This window comes from Parasteatoda tepidariorum, chromosome 9, assembly GCF_982258835.1.
Source record: "Parasteatoda tepidariorum strain Cologne lab strain chromosome 9, Ptep-v5.0, whole genome shotgun sequence".
NCBI classification, from domain to species: domain Eukaryota; kingdom Metazoa; phylum Arthropoda; class Arachnida; order Araneae; family Theridiidae; genus Parasteatoda; species Parasteatoda tepidariorum.
Window position 1 is genome coordinate 104,987,251 of NC_141763.1, and position 18,265 is coordinate 105,005,515.

Genomic DNA, 18,265 nt, shown 5'->3' on the forward strand with positions numbered 1-18,265 from the left:
TTTTGATTTTACGATAATTTTGAAAATTTAGTCACTCAGGACCACTTTTCGTGGAATCGCCCTACTAAGTGCCAATTTTAAAGGCTCAAAGGGGTAACTTTAAATACGCTAACTAATTTTTGCAGATAATATTTTAAGTTACGAAATCAGACACAAGAAATTACGTTTTCTGAAGAAACATACCTTAAACTAATGAATTAGGTTAACATAACAACTCATACAGTGTGTTACAAAATTACTAGACCACCCTAAATATCACTCATTTTTATGGTACACTGCATAAAATCAATAACTTTAAAATAATGAAGCAAATGAAATAAGTTATATTTTATCAAATAAATAAAAAAGGGAAGAAAAAAAGTTAGTTTAACACTGCAAACGATTTTTTAAAATGTAGGTATTACACCTACCTACTGAGGTGTTAGTATAAGACCACGCATTTTTTTTCAAAATTTTAAGCTTTCAAATTCTTTTTCTTTGAAAAATCGTATGAAAAGTGTATCTTTGCATCGTAAAAAACGCAAACTATAATACTATAAAGAAAATTAGAATTTAATTTATTTGTTTTCATGAGAAAATTTACAATGCTTCGCGGAAAAGAATTATCCGAGCTAGAAGTTCCAGAAAAATTTTTTTTTTCAGTCAGAATGTGAAAAATGTAAGCTAATTAAATTTTCTAAAAATGCGTTTTTGTAATTGTTTCAGTAATTTAGTAAATAAAAAGCAGAAAGTAATTAACATACTTTAGGTCATACCTTTGAGAAATTATCAGTTGTCCTTAATTCGTGTAAATCAAATCATTAGAACAAAAGTTATTCATTATTTTTGTATTTTTATTTGTGCACTGTACACACAATCTGTGGACTGAAAACGAGTGTCGTTAATCTGCCAGACTTACTAGGGAGCGTCGAGGGTTAATATGTGTAATCAGTTTAAAGTCATTTTAACAGGCAGCGCAGGTTCCAACGTGAAATACTCATTAAAATAATCTCAACGAAACAAAATAAAATCTTTGTTATAAAAACACACTCAACCTCCAATATCATGTTATTAAAAACATAATTGTTAAAACTAAAATAGTATTCAAATTTTATGAGATAAAAAATAATATATGGATAGCAAATAGAATGAGATTAACAGTCTAAAAATATAAAATTCTTGCAAGATGATTGACAATAATTATCTTGATGCATTCAAATTCTTTTGCTCAAAAAGAAGCCATTGTTTTGATATCTTGCACAAATGGTCAATTTCAAAGTCACTTTCATTTTTAACTTACGTCCTCCATATTTGAATATCAATGGAAACAGATATGAAGAAAGTTATCCCTAATCTGACAGAAAACCAATATTGAAAAAACTATGAAAATTTAATGTTTGAATAGCAGTTTCCTGTGGTTATTTTATTGTGCTTTAAATCTTGTTCGAACATTGACCTTTCGAAGAATTATCACGCTTTTTTTAGAAAAAAATTGACGACCATAACTGTCTTTTTTTTTCTAGATTTTTTTATTTATAAAAACCTGAAAAAGTTTTATTCATAGTGAAAGTATCTGTCAAATTATGGGGATAAAAATAACTTTTAAATGGATTGTATTCTGTTGCTTTTATTCATGAAAAGGCATTGTTATATTTTGTGTTTGAAAGTAAAGTTTTATAGTTTTATACTAAAACAATTTGTTTTTATTATTTTGGCGGGGAAAAAATTCAAAAGAAACGGAAAGTTTGCGTTTTGAGCAGAGCTGTGGAAACAGCAGTTACAATGTTCGACTCCAACTTAATTGTTCGATTCCAACTATAAGTAAGCTTGACTCCAATTTATCATTGAAAAAATTACATATCTCTTTTTTTGCTACGAATAGTAATTAAAAGCATTTTATTTACAATTACATTTTACTTAACAATTAAGGAGATAAACTTTAAAAAAATATATTTGTTCAAAATATTGAAATTTCACAAAACCATTAGATAAGAAACAAGCCAGATATCAATGTATCACTCTCATATTCTTTAAATACATGAAGATGTTATTGTAACATGAAGTCTGTAAGAAACTATTAAAAATGATACATTGCATTCAGATTCACTTTCTCATCTTTCTATTTAACTTTTCATCGCAGTTAAACAGACCTAGATTTGGAATTTATGAATTCTTCTTGTATTATATTCTTCTTGCAACCAAGGACTTAAATAAATTTTAACAAACTAGAGTCGTAGTCAAGCAAATTGTTTCGACTCCTGTAAATTTCCCATGACTTGGACTCCTTAGTGCTGGCTAAGTTTAACATTGTGCTTGCTTTCAAGAGTGTTTTTTTTACTTATTTATTTATTCATTTGCTTTTTTTTTATTATTTAAGAACAAAATGATTCCTCGTGCACCACTGAAAAAGTACAACACGATTCTTACAAACGTAAGTATGGTAGCAAACAATGTAGGATATTTAAACAGAAATACATACTAAAAGGGCATGTAAAATTTAGAAAAGAAAAATAATAATAATAAAAATAATAATAATAAAAATAAAAAAAAAATAAAAACATTTACAAAGACGATGAGAAAAAAGAAAAATTAAAATAGTACACAAATCAAAGTGATTTATAAATTTGCATTAAAAACTGAATCAATGAATTTGCAGAAAAGTTTGAAGATGGTTTTGCTTCCCACAAAAGTGCGAAGAGGGGGAGCAAAGTTAATATTGAGCAACTTTAAGGCAATTATTAAGTTTTTTCTATTTTTCTCAAAATGTGAGCATTTTACAATAAATTGCTCAACGTCTTGTGTACCACCAATATTGCAATCACAATCACACAGATCACTGGAAAATCTTTTCAAGTATGCCTTGAAGTTGCCGTGTCCAGAGAGAAATTGCGTCGCATGAAAGTTGCAGAAAAAATGTTGGTTTTTAAGTCTTTGATTAACAGATGGAAAGAAGAGTTTAGTCATTGGAGCATTTGTAGAAGCTTGATATTGTTCATTCCTCACAGTTTGAACTTTATGCCTGGCTGCAAGTCTAAAAAAAGATTTTGTGGGACTTATATCACAAATGGAATCAAGATTAGTCACTTGTTTCGACGGAAAGTCAGCTCTTTCATTACCCAGAACACCAGAGTGGTTTCGGACATGTGAAAAGAACACAGATTTATTGGATGTTTTCTGCTTAAGAAAGGTTCTCACTTAGTTTTTATATTTATTGACAACGGACGTTACTGTTAACTAAGAAAGAACTCTATGTCTTTAAAATAGAAGCAAAATGGCCAGCGACAAAATTAGAAGTTATTATTATTTCACTGTAAATATTTCTTTTGGTCTGACAAAAGAAAAATCTTTTATTTGTTTTTTTAATCATTTGTTGATTCACTTATTTCCAATAATTGATCAGAGATATATCTTGTTTCTTTTTTCCCTTTCATTTTTAAAATAATTTATTTTTCAAATCGTAGTTCAATTTCTGGAACTATCTCATACTAAAATCAAGATTGACAATATTTAGTTGTAAAATAATAATTTAATAAAAATGCTTATTGTAAAAAGTAATGTAAAGTGATTCAAAAGAATATAACGCAAAGTTACAATTTAAAATATTTTAACATTGTTGTTTAGTTCATAAAAGAAAGAATAAAAGAAATGATTATTACTTTATATGTGATATATATAAATTGAAGGATCGATGTAATGGCTGCCCTCCCAAAGTGGTTTATTCACTTTTACTTTTGGGTAAATTGCATTAATGCCAACTAACTAAATTCAATGCACTAAAAAGAGGATAATACTAATTCGGTGGGTAGGTGGGTTGCGTCCATATATGGTAATGGAGGCAACGTGTTGAATCCGTGTATATGTCATCGTAATTTATTAAGAAATTCGTTGAAATAACATCATGCATAAAAATTCCCTTTTATGTAATTTTTACGTATAAAGTTGTTTTTAGTTCAAATTTTTAATTTGTTTTCTTTGTTTTTCAGATCTGCAAAATCGTTCTTCCTGTTCTTTGTTTATGCATAACAGTCACACGTAAGTACTTAAAGTTTATTTTGTAAACACAATAATCTTGATTAATGATAACTGATTGTTTTTGATATATATAATAAAAATTTGTGTTGATAGTGAGCAAGAGGAAAAATATTTATCCTAAATCGGATAATTAATAATGAAGTCAAAAATCCTTTATCGTTTCTCTGGAACTATTTAAAGATCATAAACAAACCTTTTTTTGCACATAATTATAAAACTCGTTCATTCAAGGAGTAAAAAAATTAAATTTTAATAATTGTTTTTTGTTATTCCTTTTAATGAAGATTTAAACAAATTTAAATTTTTAGAAACACACATTTTTATTTCATTTTTAACAATGTAACTTTAAATGATAAAAAAAAAATTTGAACAGAATCGGTCAAATAATTCTTGACTTTAAAAAAGAGACTTTTTTTAATATTATTCATCGTTAAAAACGAAAAATTAACGTTAAGAAGCTCAAACTTTTAACGCTGTTCTTCTTCCCTGACTAGTGGCCATGGTGTTCATCGGAATTTCAGATTTCCCTTAAAGTTAATTGGGGTTCCAAGAATTCGGATTTTTTTTAAAAAAATTTCAGAAACCTGTAATTATCTTTATATAGAATCAATAAACCATTATTTACTCTATACTTTCATTACTTTTACGAAATTATTTGAAGTAAAAAGAGAGTACATAAGAAATGGCAATTTTTTAAAAAAAAAATCTAATTTTTGTAATGAAATTCCATTAAGAAAATTATTAAAAAAAGATGCATTTCCAAAATAAAATGCATTAGTATTCATCGAACTTATGAAATGAAAAGAATAACTGAATTCGTTAACAAATAAATATAGTTCTCTGAATAGCCATTTTTAATGTTTAAAGCAGTTTAGCAGTATGTTTTTTTCATTTCAAAGACATTTTTAACCGACGTTGAACTGCCGATCTAATTCTGAATTAACGACTATCAATATTCAACTCCGTAGCTCTGTAACTTTGATCACAATCTAGAAGACAAGGAAACTCCTAGAACAAGCATTGGGACAAACTGACCACGGAGGACTTTTTGATGGACCTAACCCGCATTTGCGTTACAAGGAGAGAAAAAACATGAAAATCTCTCACTGTGAGTCCGAAAGTAAAAGGATTCTAAGCCATGATCCTTCTATCACTGAGGATATTTTAAGTCAGCACCGTGGTCGGTCACACATTTTACTTATTTTTTTTTAAATTTTATATCCGTCGTTGAACATCCGGTCCAGTTTCGAGTTTACCACTATCAATGTATAACTCCGTAGCCTTGAAATTTTGAACCCAATCCAGAAGGCAAGCGAGCTCTGGGATCAAGTATTGGGCAAAATTGTGGCTTCGTGGAGTACTTTTTGATGAAATAAACCTGTCTTATTGCGTTACAAAGAGAGGAAAACCACGAAAACTTCCCACAGTTAGCTTGACGGTAACCGTGATCCGTCTATCACTAAAGATATTTTCCGTCATCAATGTGGTCAGTGTGAGCCGGGTGAGAAATTCGTATCGACCAGACATCGCTGGGATTCGAACCCAGCTTATCTCATTGGGAGACGAGCATTAAATCCATTCCTCTTAATTTATTTCATATTTCATAACCGTCGTTGATTAGCCGACCCGATTTGAGTTTACGACAAACCAATGTTCAACTCCTATTGGGTCGGCTGTTTGAAGACGGTTATAAAACAAAATAAAATGGTCAATTCCGTAGCCTTGTAATTTTGAACCCGATCCAGAAGTCAAGGGAGCCCAGGTATCAGGTATTGGGTGAAATTTGCCTTCGAGGAGAACTTTTTGATGGAACTAATCTGCATTTACGTTACATGGAGAGGTAAAACCACGAAAACCTCCTACGGTTAGTCAGACGATAATGGGACTGTAACCCGTGATCCGTCTGTACCAGTAAGGTAGATTAGTGCTTTATTTATGTTTCACTAGAGCTGCACAATGGACTTTAGGCGACGTTCTGGGAAACATCCCTGAGGATGATCCGAAAACATGCCATCACAATTTTTATCCTCAGCAGAGAGGATAGCTCCCCTGCTTGATAGCTTGACGATCTGAGCGCAAAGTCTAGCACTTTACGTTAGAACAGTTTAACGATAACTGATATCGCGCACCCTCGGTCCCTACGCAGGCTGATCAAAGTGGTCACCCACCCGCTTACTGACCGTAGCCAGTGATGCTTGATTTCGGTGTTCTCTTGGGAACCATGTCTTTACGATCTGTCCACTGCGAGAACTACCAGTAAGAATATTTTTCTTTAGGGTACGAAATTCGTATTGACCAGACATAGCTGGGATTCGAACAGTTGTCTTATTTTATATTTTGATAATAAAGTAGTCTTTTATTTTTGTTTGCATTCACAATTGTCTTTTTATACATTATTTATCAAAGTTGGTCGCCAAAAGATCGTTTAGAGTTCCATGTCTGAAAGAAATTAGGTTTAAACTATTGAGACCCTAGTTTTTAGATTGTGGCTACCCCCAAATTTTAAGGGTCAAGAATCTAAATCCACAAAAAAATAATAATAATAATAAATAAATAAATAAAGCAAAATAAAGAGGGTTATAATACAGAAAAATTAAGCTGTTGTTAAATTTTGCAATGTATTGTCTCCTATAAATAATTAGCATATTTAAAGTTATGTTAAGATTGAGTTTAGGTACGCGGAAATCCGACATTTTTAATAAATTTGATATTAATTTTATTTTCCTCACACTGTACATCAAGCATGCTAATTTCTGAATCGTTCCAAAAATCACTGTAGCAGCCAATTCACTTAATTGTATATGTAACATTTTTGTACATGTAACGCGGTGTTGTGTTTACCTCCTCTCTCTCTCTGTCTTTGAGATTGCTCTAATTTTATCACCGTTATAAAGGAGGATCGACATTGTTGAATAACTTTTACGTGTCGCATGGACATTCCCCACAAAAGTAGACACGCCCTTGAAAAGGAGTTCGGACCACATAGATTGTTTTTTTTTTCTTTTGGTGCCAATACACTTTCTGAAAGTTATTTCAAGGACAAAATATTCAAGGCCTTTGGTGTAGCATTAAATTAAAGAAAATGGAATGATATATTAAGAAGGGGGAAAGAGAATCATTGCATATATTTTCAGGGTTGAAATTTTTATCCAATATTTTATTCACGATTTATGGTAGCAATCAGTGTCGCAATTGTTTGTCAGAGGGATTTTCAAAATTGAAATAAATTTTTTTCTTTCTAAAGGATAGAATATTTGTATCCGGTTCTTTGTAAATCTCCACCGCCATTTTGCAATGTGAAATGCTGATACGAAACTCAGTATTTTCTTATGACCCTGATAGTTTTCTCCCTACTACCTTTAAGCATTGGCGTACAGCGAAAGTGGCCAAAGGAGATATAACAGCCCCAGTCAATTTGGCATCCAATAAATAACTAAGGACCTAAAAACTTTATATCTATCACTGTTAAGTAATATAACTTTCTAACAGAAAATTATTTTATGAAGGATTATAATATGATTCCGAAATATATCCAGTAACAAAGTCTTAAAGCTTTAGAATACTAAAGATAAATATCACTTATAAAATCAAAGTGATCTTTACACAAAAAAGAAAAAAAAATAATTTGTTAGAAATGTCAAATTCTGTAGTAGAATTGCTGCGAGTAGCAGAGCAATCCGCATGGTATATGTTTCACTACATGTTAAACAATTAATAATTCTCAAACTACCTTCCCTTATAAAAATTATTTATACCAGCCCAATACATCTTTCCACACACTTTTGTATTTTCAAGTTTCTAAGTTTAATATTTTCTGCGTATCCAAACAAAATAGCACCGTAAGTAAAGTAGAGCACCATTCGTGCCAATAGCTTACTGTTTTTAATAGGCTCAGAAGCTTCGTTCACTGCTCGCTTCGCCCACCAACCAGCGTATTTGCTTTTCATTCATCATTGAAGATCAGTGAAGAACGATTTAAGTCCATTTTCTTACAAAAACTGCGATTGAATTGTCATCAATTGCATTTTGAGGATTATTAAGTTTTGATAAATCAATAGCGTGGAAATCGACCTCTCCGAGAGTAATTATTCTGTGAAGATTGTGAAAGAACAGTTCCTGTCAGAGCACAAATTCTTTTTTCTTAGAATCAGCTTTCTCATGAACAAAAACCGTTTTTTCTCCTAGATCTTCTAGAAAGTTTTTTTTCTTAAAAATTTATAAAATAATTTAAAAATTTCAAAAAAAAAATGGAATCAACACGAAAAAGTAATCAATAAAATATTGGAAATATCTCACAAAAATCAGGTTTGTATAGTCTCTGCTAATTTTCCAAGTATTCTGTTTATTTTATATAAAGTTTATCTTAAAATGTGTTACAAAAACTTTTTTTTCAAAAAATTTTCAAAGTAATTTATTTGGTGACATTGTTATTCGAAAACATCTGCTTTCTTTAAAATTTTTGTTAGAAATCCTTCCGACGCATGTTAAGATAGACTTTTTATAAAATGAACCTGGAAAATTAGTCGAGGCTATATAAACTCAATTTTAATAAGTTACACTTTACTGATAGATAAGTTGTTGTTTTATAAGTATTTTATTTCATACTTTTTCGTTTTGCGATTCATTAAGTTGTACATTATATTCCATCAGTGTTGGAGGCACAGTTATGAACACATAAACACGTGGTTTCAGATAACTTTAGAAAGACTAATTCGGTGAAGAAGCCATTCATGACTGAACTTAACATGAAAGAAATGAATTAATTAAACATTAAAAAGCATGCGATAAAATCTTAAACAGAATCGATTACTATTTTCTTTATAGCAATGGCTAATGCAATGACTAATGCCTAATGCATTGCTCATTAGTCATATATATATCTGTTACGCTTTGAAAGCCTAAACATTGTAAGTTCGTAGTGTGGCCGGTGCTTCTTGAAAAAGATACAGGAAAATACGGTAATCATAATCTAATTTTATTAACGTAAGGGCCAGAGCCCCAGAATGACAACCTTACATGCTGGTGGATAGGTATAGAATAGCACACTTGACCTTGGAAAGAGGGTTTTTATATATTTCTGGACAATATATTTAAATGTTAATAGGTCTCAGTAGCGTGGGACTGATCAATTTCCCAAGCTGCTAAAGCCACATCATCACATTTTTTGAGATAATTAGATCAATATTAATACTTTCTTGTGGGAAAGGTTTTTAAACGTTTGCGCGTTGGATAAATGCTCTATTTAAGGATTATATTTACTATGTAATTGTTTTAACATTACATAATATTCCCCCCCTCTGAAGAAAGGTCTGATCAATATGCTAGCCTATTGGTCAGAACTTCCCCCTTCACGCGACCTCAAATTAAAATTTATTATTTTTGGTATATTGTCCAATATTATACATTTATAAGTAAAGTATTACACAGCAACATTTCTATAAAAGTAACTAAATATTTCTGCATAATTTTGAACAACAATAATTAATAACTTTATAATAATTAATAATGATTATGTACATTTTTCCTTTTCCTGTTGAAAAGATTAAAAAATATCAAAACAACTCTAGAATATCTTAAACAAAATATACCATGACATATCTAAAATAAAAATAAATCAAACCAAAATTTCACAACTTGTGAAAAGTTCTTTTCTTGAAATAAACTGGATCCATTGTTCAGGCCTAAATTTATTAAGTTATTCATCCATTTAAGAAGAAAAAAAAAGTTTATGTTCTTAATCATCATTGTTTCATTTTCGAAACAATTATTATTCATAAAGTCATTTAAATTCACTTATCATTTACACAGTTTTTCTTACTTTCTCATTAGTAATTATGTATTTTCACAAATATTGTGTAGAATTATTCACAACATATGAGATACACTTAAAAAATCAATACAAATAAAATAATACAAGTAATACAAATAATATAAGCAATCTAGTTTAAAATGTTTACTTTTCCACATAATAATTAAATTCTTCGGTAGCATAAAAATTTGCATACAAAGTGCATTATAAATCTTTGTAGAAAATTATATGCTTTATTCCAAAATAATAAAAATATAAGCGTTATCTATTGATAACAATTGATAGTCTAAGTTGGGTAAAATATTCCCAACTAGATGGAAAAAAATAGGGTTTCAAGTTTGTTTACTCATGCTTGATCCTTAATTGAGGAGAAAACATCAGTAAAGAAACATTCTATGTGAGGAGTCCCACGGTTCAAAAAACCATTTCTATATATTTCATTTGCAAAATAAAATTTAGGAAATTTACCTTAATTTTCCGAAGTAACTCTCAAACATCATGTAATTAAAAAAATTCAGACATAGATGCATTAAAAAAAAAATAACGGGACTCCAAAAATAGGGGCAGAAAATAAAAATGAAAAACATATGAAAATACCAGCATTAAAAAGCTATTATGAATTTTTTACATACAATCGAAACTGTTGACTTGGATAAAATTTCCTTAATTTGTTTACATGTACTATTTCTGATTCTTTCTTAGTGAGAAAATTAGGTTTATCAATTTCAAATGACACCTCAGATAATTTCTTTATAATTTTGTATGGACCAGAATATGGTGAACTTAATTTCCTTGTGTTAGGATAATGGAATTCTTCGTAAATTACTAAATCATTAACTTTAAAATTAGGTTCCAAAAAATGAGTGTCATAACGAATTTTGGTTTTCGTAAAAAACTCTTGGGTATTTTGAACAGCTATTTTTCTTGCTTCATCAACTGGAGGATAAATATTTTGATTTACAAGAGAATCACAAGGTAATTTTCCATACATTAAATAAGCAGGAGGAAATTGAGTTACAGAATGAGGGGTGTAATTATATTCATGTGTTACTTCTTCTAATAACTTTGTCCACGGAATTTTTTTACAGTTTTCGTTGATTTTACATCTTAACCTAGAGATTATTGTCGCATTAGATTTTTCAACTTTTCCATTTGTTTGCGGATGATGAGCTGAAGTCAATAATTGTTTAACATTATAGTTTCTAAGAAATCTTCTAAATCTAGATGCTGTAAATGCAGCATTACGATCACTTAAAATTTTATCTGGAACTTGAATTTGAAAAATTTGTTTTAAGCAATTTGTATATGTTTCAGTTGTTACACTTTTTGAAGGAAAAGTCCAAAGATATCGAGTAGCATGATCAATAACTAAATGCAAATATTTTTTAGTTGAGTTGTAATAGTTGAGCCCTCCGACAGTATCAATTGATAAAATTTCAAATGGTTGCTCTGTAGGGGGCATACTTTGTAACAACCCAAATCTTTTTTGGTGAGATTTTTTGTTAATTTGGCAAGTTTCACAACATTTAACATAGTTAGAGATATCAATTATTATATTAGGCCAATAGTAGAAAGGTGAGATTAAAGCAATCATTTTTTTAATACCAACATGACCAAATTGAAAATTAGTTTTTTCCAATATTTTTGTTCTTAAAGAAAATGGTATTACTATTTTATGCAAACCTTTTTTCTTAATCGTTAACAAATCATTAATTGTGATGAATTTAGGATTACTTACATTTTCGTTTAATTGTGCTGCTTTAATCTCATCATGAGTCACAACTGGATTATTATCAAATAAACTAAAAAATACTGAATATCTAGAAAGCATATCAGCTTCATGATTATTTTGACCCTTAATATATTTTACTTCACAATCATACATTGATAGTTTTAAAGACCATCTAAAAAGTCTACCTGTAGGATTTTTTATTTTCTTTAACCAAGTCAACGCGGAATGATCACTATAAATGATAAATTTATTTCCATGCAAATAAAAGTGATATTTATCTAAAGCATTAATAATAGCTAAACATTCCAATTCAGTAATAGAATAATTTCTTTCATGTTGAGATAAACATCTGGAGTGAAAAGCTATTGGATGCATTGAGCCATCGGGATGTTTTTGTTTTAAAACAGCAGCAATTGCTTCTTTTGAGGCATCAACAAACAAATGACATGGATAATTAGGATTATACAAAGTTAAAACAGGTTTAGAAATTAAAGACGATTTTAATTGATTAAATGAGGTATTGCATTCTATTGTCCAATTCCATTTAACATTTTTCTTAAGAAGATTATTAAGTGGCAATCTAAGTTCTGCATAATTCTTAATAAATTTATGGTATACATTAATACTACCAAGAAATCGTTGTAGCTCTTTAACATTTTTTGGAGGTTTTAACTGTCTAATAGTTTCAATATTAGCATTTGCAGGTGAATATTGACCTTTTTCTATTTCATATCCTAAAAACTTTATTTTAGTTTTAGCAAATTGACATTTTGAAAATTTAAGTTTTAAATTTTCAGTTTCACATATTTTAAAAATTTTCTCTAAATGATCTAAATGTTCTAAATAATTATCAGAATATATGATAATATCATCAAAATAGTTTAAAGCAAAATCAACTTTATGTTTCTGTAAAATTTGACGAATAGCTCTTTGAAAAACAGCGGGTGAATTTTTCCAACCAAACGGTAAACGTAAAAATTCATAAAGGCCAAAATTGGTAGTAAATGCTAATTTTTCAGTATCATTTGGATCTATTGTTAAATTCCAGTAACCACATTTTAAATCTATAGTTGAAAAATATTTAGCATTAGACAATTTATCAATTAAATCATCAATTCTAGGTACAGGTTCAGAGTCAGTTTTGGTTATCTGATTAAGCTTTCTAAAATCTACACACAATCTGGTTTTATTACCTTCATCTTTTTTGTAAACAAGAGTAACTGGGGAAGAGTATGGACTATAGGAGGGTTTAATTATGTTAGCTTGTAATAAATTATCTATTTGATTTTTAATTTCTGCATTATCTTTAACAGATGCTCGATATGGACGCAATGATATGGGCAGTTCAGAAGTTAACTTTACTTTAACAGGTTGAAGTTTTAAGTTGCCAATATCAAAATTATTTTTGGAAAATACATGATCATAACTAGATAAAAGATAATTTAACTTTACCCTATCCTCTTCAGAAGTTACAGGTATTTTATCCTGAAATTCTGAGGGTGGGTTGAGCCTATGCTCCTGAATATTTAAACTATTGACATTTCTTTCATCATAAAAATTATTAGTTTCTATATTTCTAGTATTAACACAATCATTTACATTACAATTCACATTTTTAAGAACAATTTTTTGTTTATTGTTGTAAAATATATTAGCATGATATTTATTTTTAGCACTATAATAATTATTAGACTGAGAAAATTTATCATATGTAACATCTTTAAATTTTTGAAAAACTCTAAAATTTTCAAAATCAATATGTAACTTAAATAATGAAATTTCATTAAGACCAAGTATTGCATAATTAAGAGGGGTGTCTATAAAGGCGCATGTTATTACTTTTGTAATGTTTCCTATTTTAACACTTACCTTTTGGAGGTTTCCTTTGATATTTCCTTGAAATTGCGAAATTAAAATCCTAGTAGATTTCGAATGTTTTTTTGATTGTCGTATAAAATGTTATGGAATTATAGTGATGTTGGATCCTGTGTCCAATATAGTTAGTAAGTTCTTATTGTTTACTCGGGATGTCACACATAAATAGTCATTTGATGGTCAGCTGTTGTTATTGCTGTGCTGCGGAGGCTGGGAATCATGCTGAGGTACACCATAGCGATTAAGAGAATTCACAAACCTTGGCTGCTGCATTCTGTACTGATTTTGGGGAATCCGCTGCCTTGGCTGCTCCATTCTGTACCGATGCTGGGGAATCCACTGCCTTGGTTGCTCATAGTATCTTGGATTATCATTCCAGTTTTGTCTTTGGGGAGTAGGTCTATTGAAGGCACACTTTTCATTTTTTTCTAACTTTGAACACAACTTAATTAGTTCTTCAACAGTAGAAGGAGATGCTATACTCAGAAAATTACGAAATTTTTCTGGTACGTCAGCTTTGATGGATTCTAGCAACAGCTCCTCATCTATGCTTAGATCCTTCGACGCTCTCCACTTCTCTGTAGCATATTCAGAAAATGTCTTTTTTGGAGATGGCCTCATAGATAGAAAAATTTCATACTTATCTTCTCTAGAAAGAGAAAATTTTTCTTGTAGTTTTTCCTCGAGTTCTGTCCATTTTTCAATTTCTATGCATTCATTAATGTAGAAGGTAAATAAGTCTCTTTACAGGTATTCAGATATGTTATTTATTTTCCAGTTTTCTTCCAAATGTAGGATTTCACATTTTTTATTGAAATACTTGATCCAGTTGGGAAAATTATTTTTATCCTCACACGGAGAAATATTAACGCGTGCTGGAGCATCCACCTGTTTTTCTTCTGAATCAGACATTATTCTTTTAATTTTTCTGTTTCTTAATTCCAAAGTCATCAAAATAAAGTTCTAATCGGTGATTAAAGCGAGAAGAAGACAAAACAAAGAGAGAAATAACAGTCCTCGTTCTTCTTAACCACACCCACGCATTCGAATTTCTAATCCAAGGTTACGAATCATTTAAGAAGCGAAAGTCGATTATCAAAAGATGTATTCCATTATTAAATTAAATATCATTTTCAGTTTTCAATAATAATTTTTCGCGACAGGAAACTATCACTGCCGACTTATCTGTTCATTGCGCCCGTTCATGACTGAACTTAACATGAAAGAAATGAATTAATTAAACATTAAAAAGCATGCGATAAAATCTTAAACAGAATCGATTACTATTTTCTTTATAGCAATGGCTAATGCAATGACTAATGCCTAATGCATTGCTCATTAGTCATATATATATCTGTTACGCTTTGAAAGCCTAAACATTGTAAGTTCGTAGTGTGGCCGGTGCTTCTTGAAAAAGATACAGGAAAATACGGTAATCATAATCTAATTTTATTAACGTAAGGGCCAGAGCCCCAGAATGACAACCTTACATGCTGGTGGATAGGTATAGAATAGCACACTTGACCTTGGAAAGAGGGTTTTTATATATTTCTGGACAATATATTTAAATGTTAATAGGTCTCAGTAGCGTGGGACTGATCAATTTCCCAAGCTGCTAAAGCCACATCATCACATTTTTTGAGATAATTAGATCAATATTAATACTTTCTTGTGGGAAAGGTTTTTAAACGTTTGCGCGTTGGATAAATGCTCTATTTAAGGATTATATTTACTATGTAATTGTTTTAACATTACATATATATATATATATATATATATATATATATATATATATATATATTGTAACATAAAAAACTTCAATTAATCTTTTTCTGTTATTCCTTTTCTGTAAATCCTTTTCTTAATTTATTATTCAAATCAAAATTCTCTCTCTCACACTTACTTTAAAATCCACATCCTATCTTTTATTCTATTTTTAGTTGAAGTATGCATTAATTATCATTCTGGCTATTTTCCCTCTAACTAATTCGTGGGAAAGGCTTTTTCTCTGGACGCATTTTTTAACAGATCAATAACAATAACTAAGTTTATATATATATATATATATATATATATATATATATATATATATATATATATATATATATATATATATATATATATATATATATATATATATATATATATATATGTAAAATGATGCAGTCGGACCGAGCAGGGAAACAGACACAGGATTAACTCCATTCAGGATCAGTCTTTCTGGTAGGGAAAATCTTGCAAATAATCCGAAAATGTCTCTATTTAGAGAAGAAAGGGAAATCTTAGAAATTACTATTGGTTAATGAGCTTGCTCGAGTGATTCCCACGGCTTAAAAGGGAAAAAAGATCTTTATTTAAATTTATGCATAGTTGGGCCAAAAATAGATTTAGAAACAGGATGTAGCTTTTAAAAGTGTGAGAAAGTATTTCGATTTGAATAATTAATTAGTAATAAAGTAGGAGTTGTTTTATAGCAAAGAAACTAACATAAAAAGATTAATAAAAGCTTTTTATGTTACATCCCCCCTCGCCGAAAATGCTTAGTTACAAACCAAAAATTTTAAAAATTATCTATTTGCAAAATCTTCCCTATGGTAGAAGTACAATTAAAATGAAGAAAAAAAAGCAAATTTGTAATTTAAACAATATATAAAAGTAAAATGAATTATAAAAAATACACATTTGTGCACATGGTAAAAATTTTAACACAATCAAAAATCTGTCGTAGCATTATCAGCAAATTTAAAATTTTCATTTTCAATAGTTTTTTTTTTTTTTTTTACTTATTTATATCTTTTTTTTTTTTTTTTTTTTGGACATAATTTTTTTTTCAAAAATTTTAATTCGGACATTTTTGTGCAGAGATCTCAATTGGTAATTTAATTTGTCACAATTGTAAGGGAATTCAAATATTTTCATTTCTATTTTAAACGTGTTTTTGAAGTGCATTTGGTTACTAAATTTTTCTATTTGTGTTTGATCATTTTCCTATCTGTATGCTGGAATTAAAGTTCAGAAATAAAGAAACGACTTGTTTATGGAAATTACTGAGCTAGAACAGAGCTATGAACTAATTATCAACGTTGGACTAAAGCATTAATGTCTGGTTGTACTTCATTTTAAATTCTAACAACAAGTATTTTATTATTTTATTAACTTTTCCAAACTATTTCTATTAGTTTTAACATTTCTTGATTTAATTTTTGCCACACCGTAATTGCATTCATATATTAAAATTTAATTTCAATAATTATTGCAGTTGCATTACGAGGAGAGAAAAATTTAAATGGCATTCAAATAACCAAATTTCAATAATTAAATATAACATTTAGAAGGAAAAATAAATTTAAATATATGAATAGCACATATATTGCTTTTTTAAACTCCATAATAAAATAAAAATTTAAATTTCACTTCTACAATTAATATAATATACACTGTGATATATAATGCAATAAAAAGAGTGACTCCTTAAATAATTAAAATTATAATCATACTGAATCAAAAGTGAAAAAAAAATATATGATGGTAACACTAAATTTTAATATTATTTAATTTAAACAAATAATATGATAAACTATTGAATAATAATATCAATAAATAGAAATATTATCAAAATATAAATATCAATAGCCATAAATTAATTAGTTCAAAATTCGAGATATGAGCGTGAATGATTAGAAAGCATTAATGTTTAAAAATTTCACCTGGAGAATATCATTAAAAATATCAGAGCACGATTTGTCAAATAAGTATAATTAATATAAAATGTGTAAAATATTAATCCCCCCAAAGAAGATTTTCATAGCACTCATCCATTTTTGTTCACATGATTTCACCACTAAGCACGATCCACTAAAGTTCACACACTGAACACAGCTCGCTTTGGCCAACATTAAGTGCCACCAAGATGAACTTCTGGAAATGTAGAATCGCTGTCTCTTTGAAATAGGCATGAAATCAAAAATATGGAACAGGTCTTTAGAGGCATGGAATTCTCGAAAAGGTGAGACAAACGAAACATCTTTCTTTTTTTTTCTTTCTTAATGTTTTCTCCATAGTCGCTCCATTCCAAGAGTAAACACGACAGTTCGCTGAGAAGTCCACTTACGATCCGTTCGTTAATAGGCTCAAATCTTTCAGCATAGTAGAAGTGTGTTCTTTCAGTTAATTTTTTCTTCTTTCTGTTTTGAAGAAGCATTTTAGCATTTAATATTATCCTGCGCCCGTTTCATCAGTTCTTATAATCCTGCTCGGCTTGTAAAATGATGCAGTCGGACCGAGCAGGGAAACAGACACAGGATTTTAATGAAATCATATGTATTTTATTTAGATCATGTTCTTATGGAATACCAGCGAAAAGTGATGTTAACTCCATTCAGGATCAGTCTTTCTGGTAGGGAAAATCTTGCAAATAATCCGAAAATGTCTCTATTTAGAGAATAAAGGGAAATCTTAGAAGTTACTATTGGTTAATGAGCTTGCTCGAGTGATTCCCACGGCTTAATAATTATCTTTACTACAGAAAAGATATTTTTCTTCAAATTGATGGAATACCACAAGGATCTAATTATTCATCATTCTTAGCTAACTTATTTTTGCATTATTATGAAAAAAATTATACTCTTAGTATTAAATTTGTTTTTAGATATATTGATGACTTAATTATCTTTAATTTTCAAGATTTTACTATTTTATTAAATGATATTTACCCTGAGGAATTAATCTTGCTTCGTAATCATGATGATAATATTAATTTCAATTTTTTGGATTTGGGTATTATAAAAATTGAAAATATCTGCTTTGTTGATTTATACGATAAAAGAAATGATTTTAAT

At 29.3% G+C, this 18,265-nt stretch overlaps 1 protein-coding gene across 1 annotated transcript in view; it reads left to right on the forward strand.

The window, feature by feature from the left end:
• Window positions 1-18,265, forward strand: part of LOC107447800 (uncharacterized) — a 117,721-nt gene that overhangs the window by 78,248 nt on the left and 21,208 nt on the right. The window contains exon 2 of the mRNA XM_071186833.2: window positions 3,963-4,011. Within this exon, the coding sequence (XP_071042934.1) occupies window positions 3,963-4,011 (49 nt within the window). The remainder of the gene's footprint in view (window positions 1-3,962; window positions 4,012-18,265) is intronic.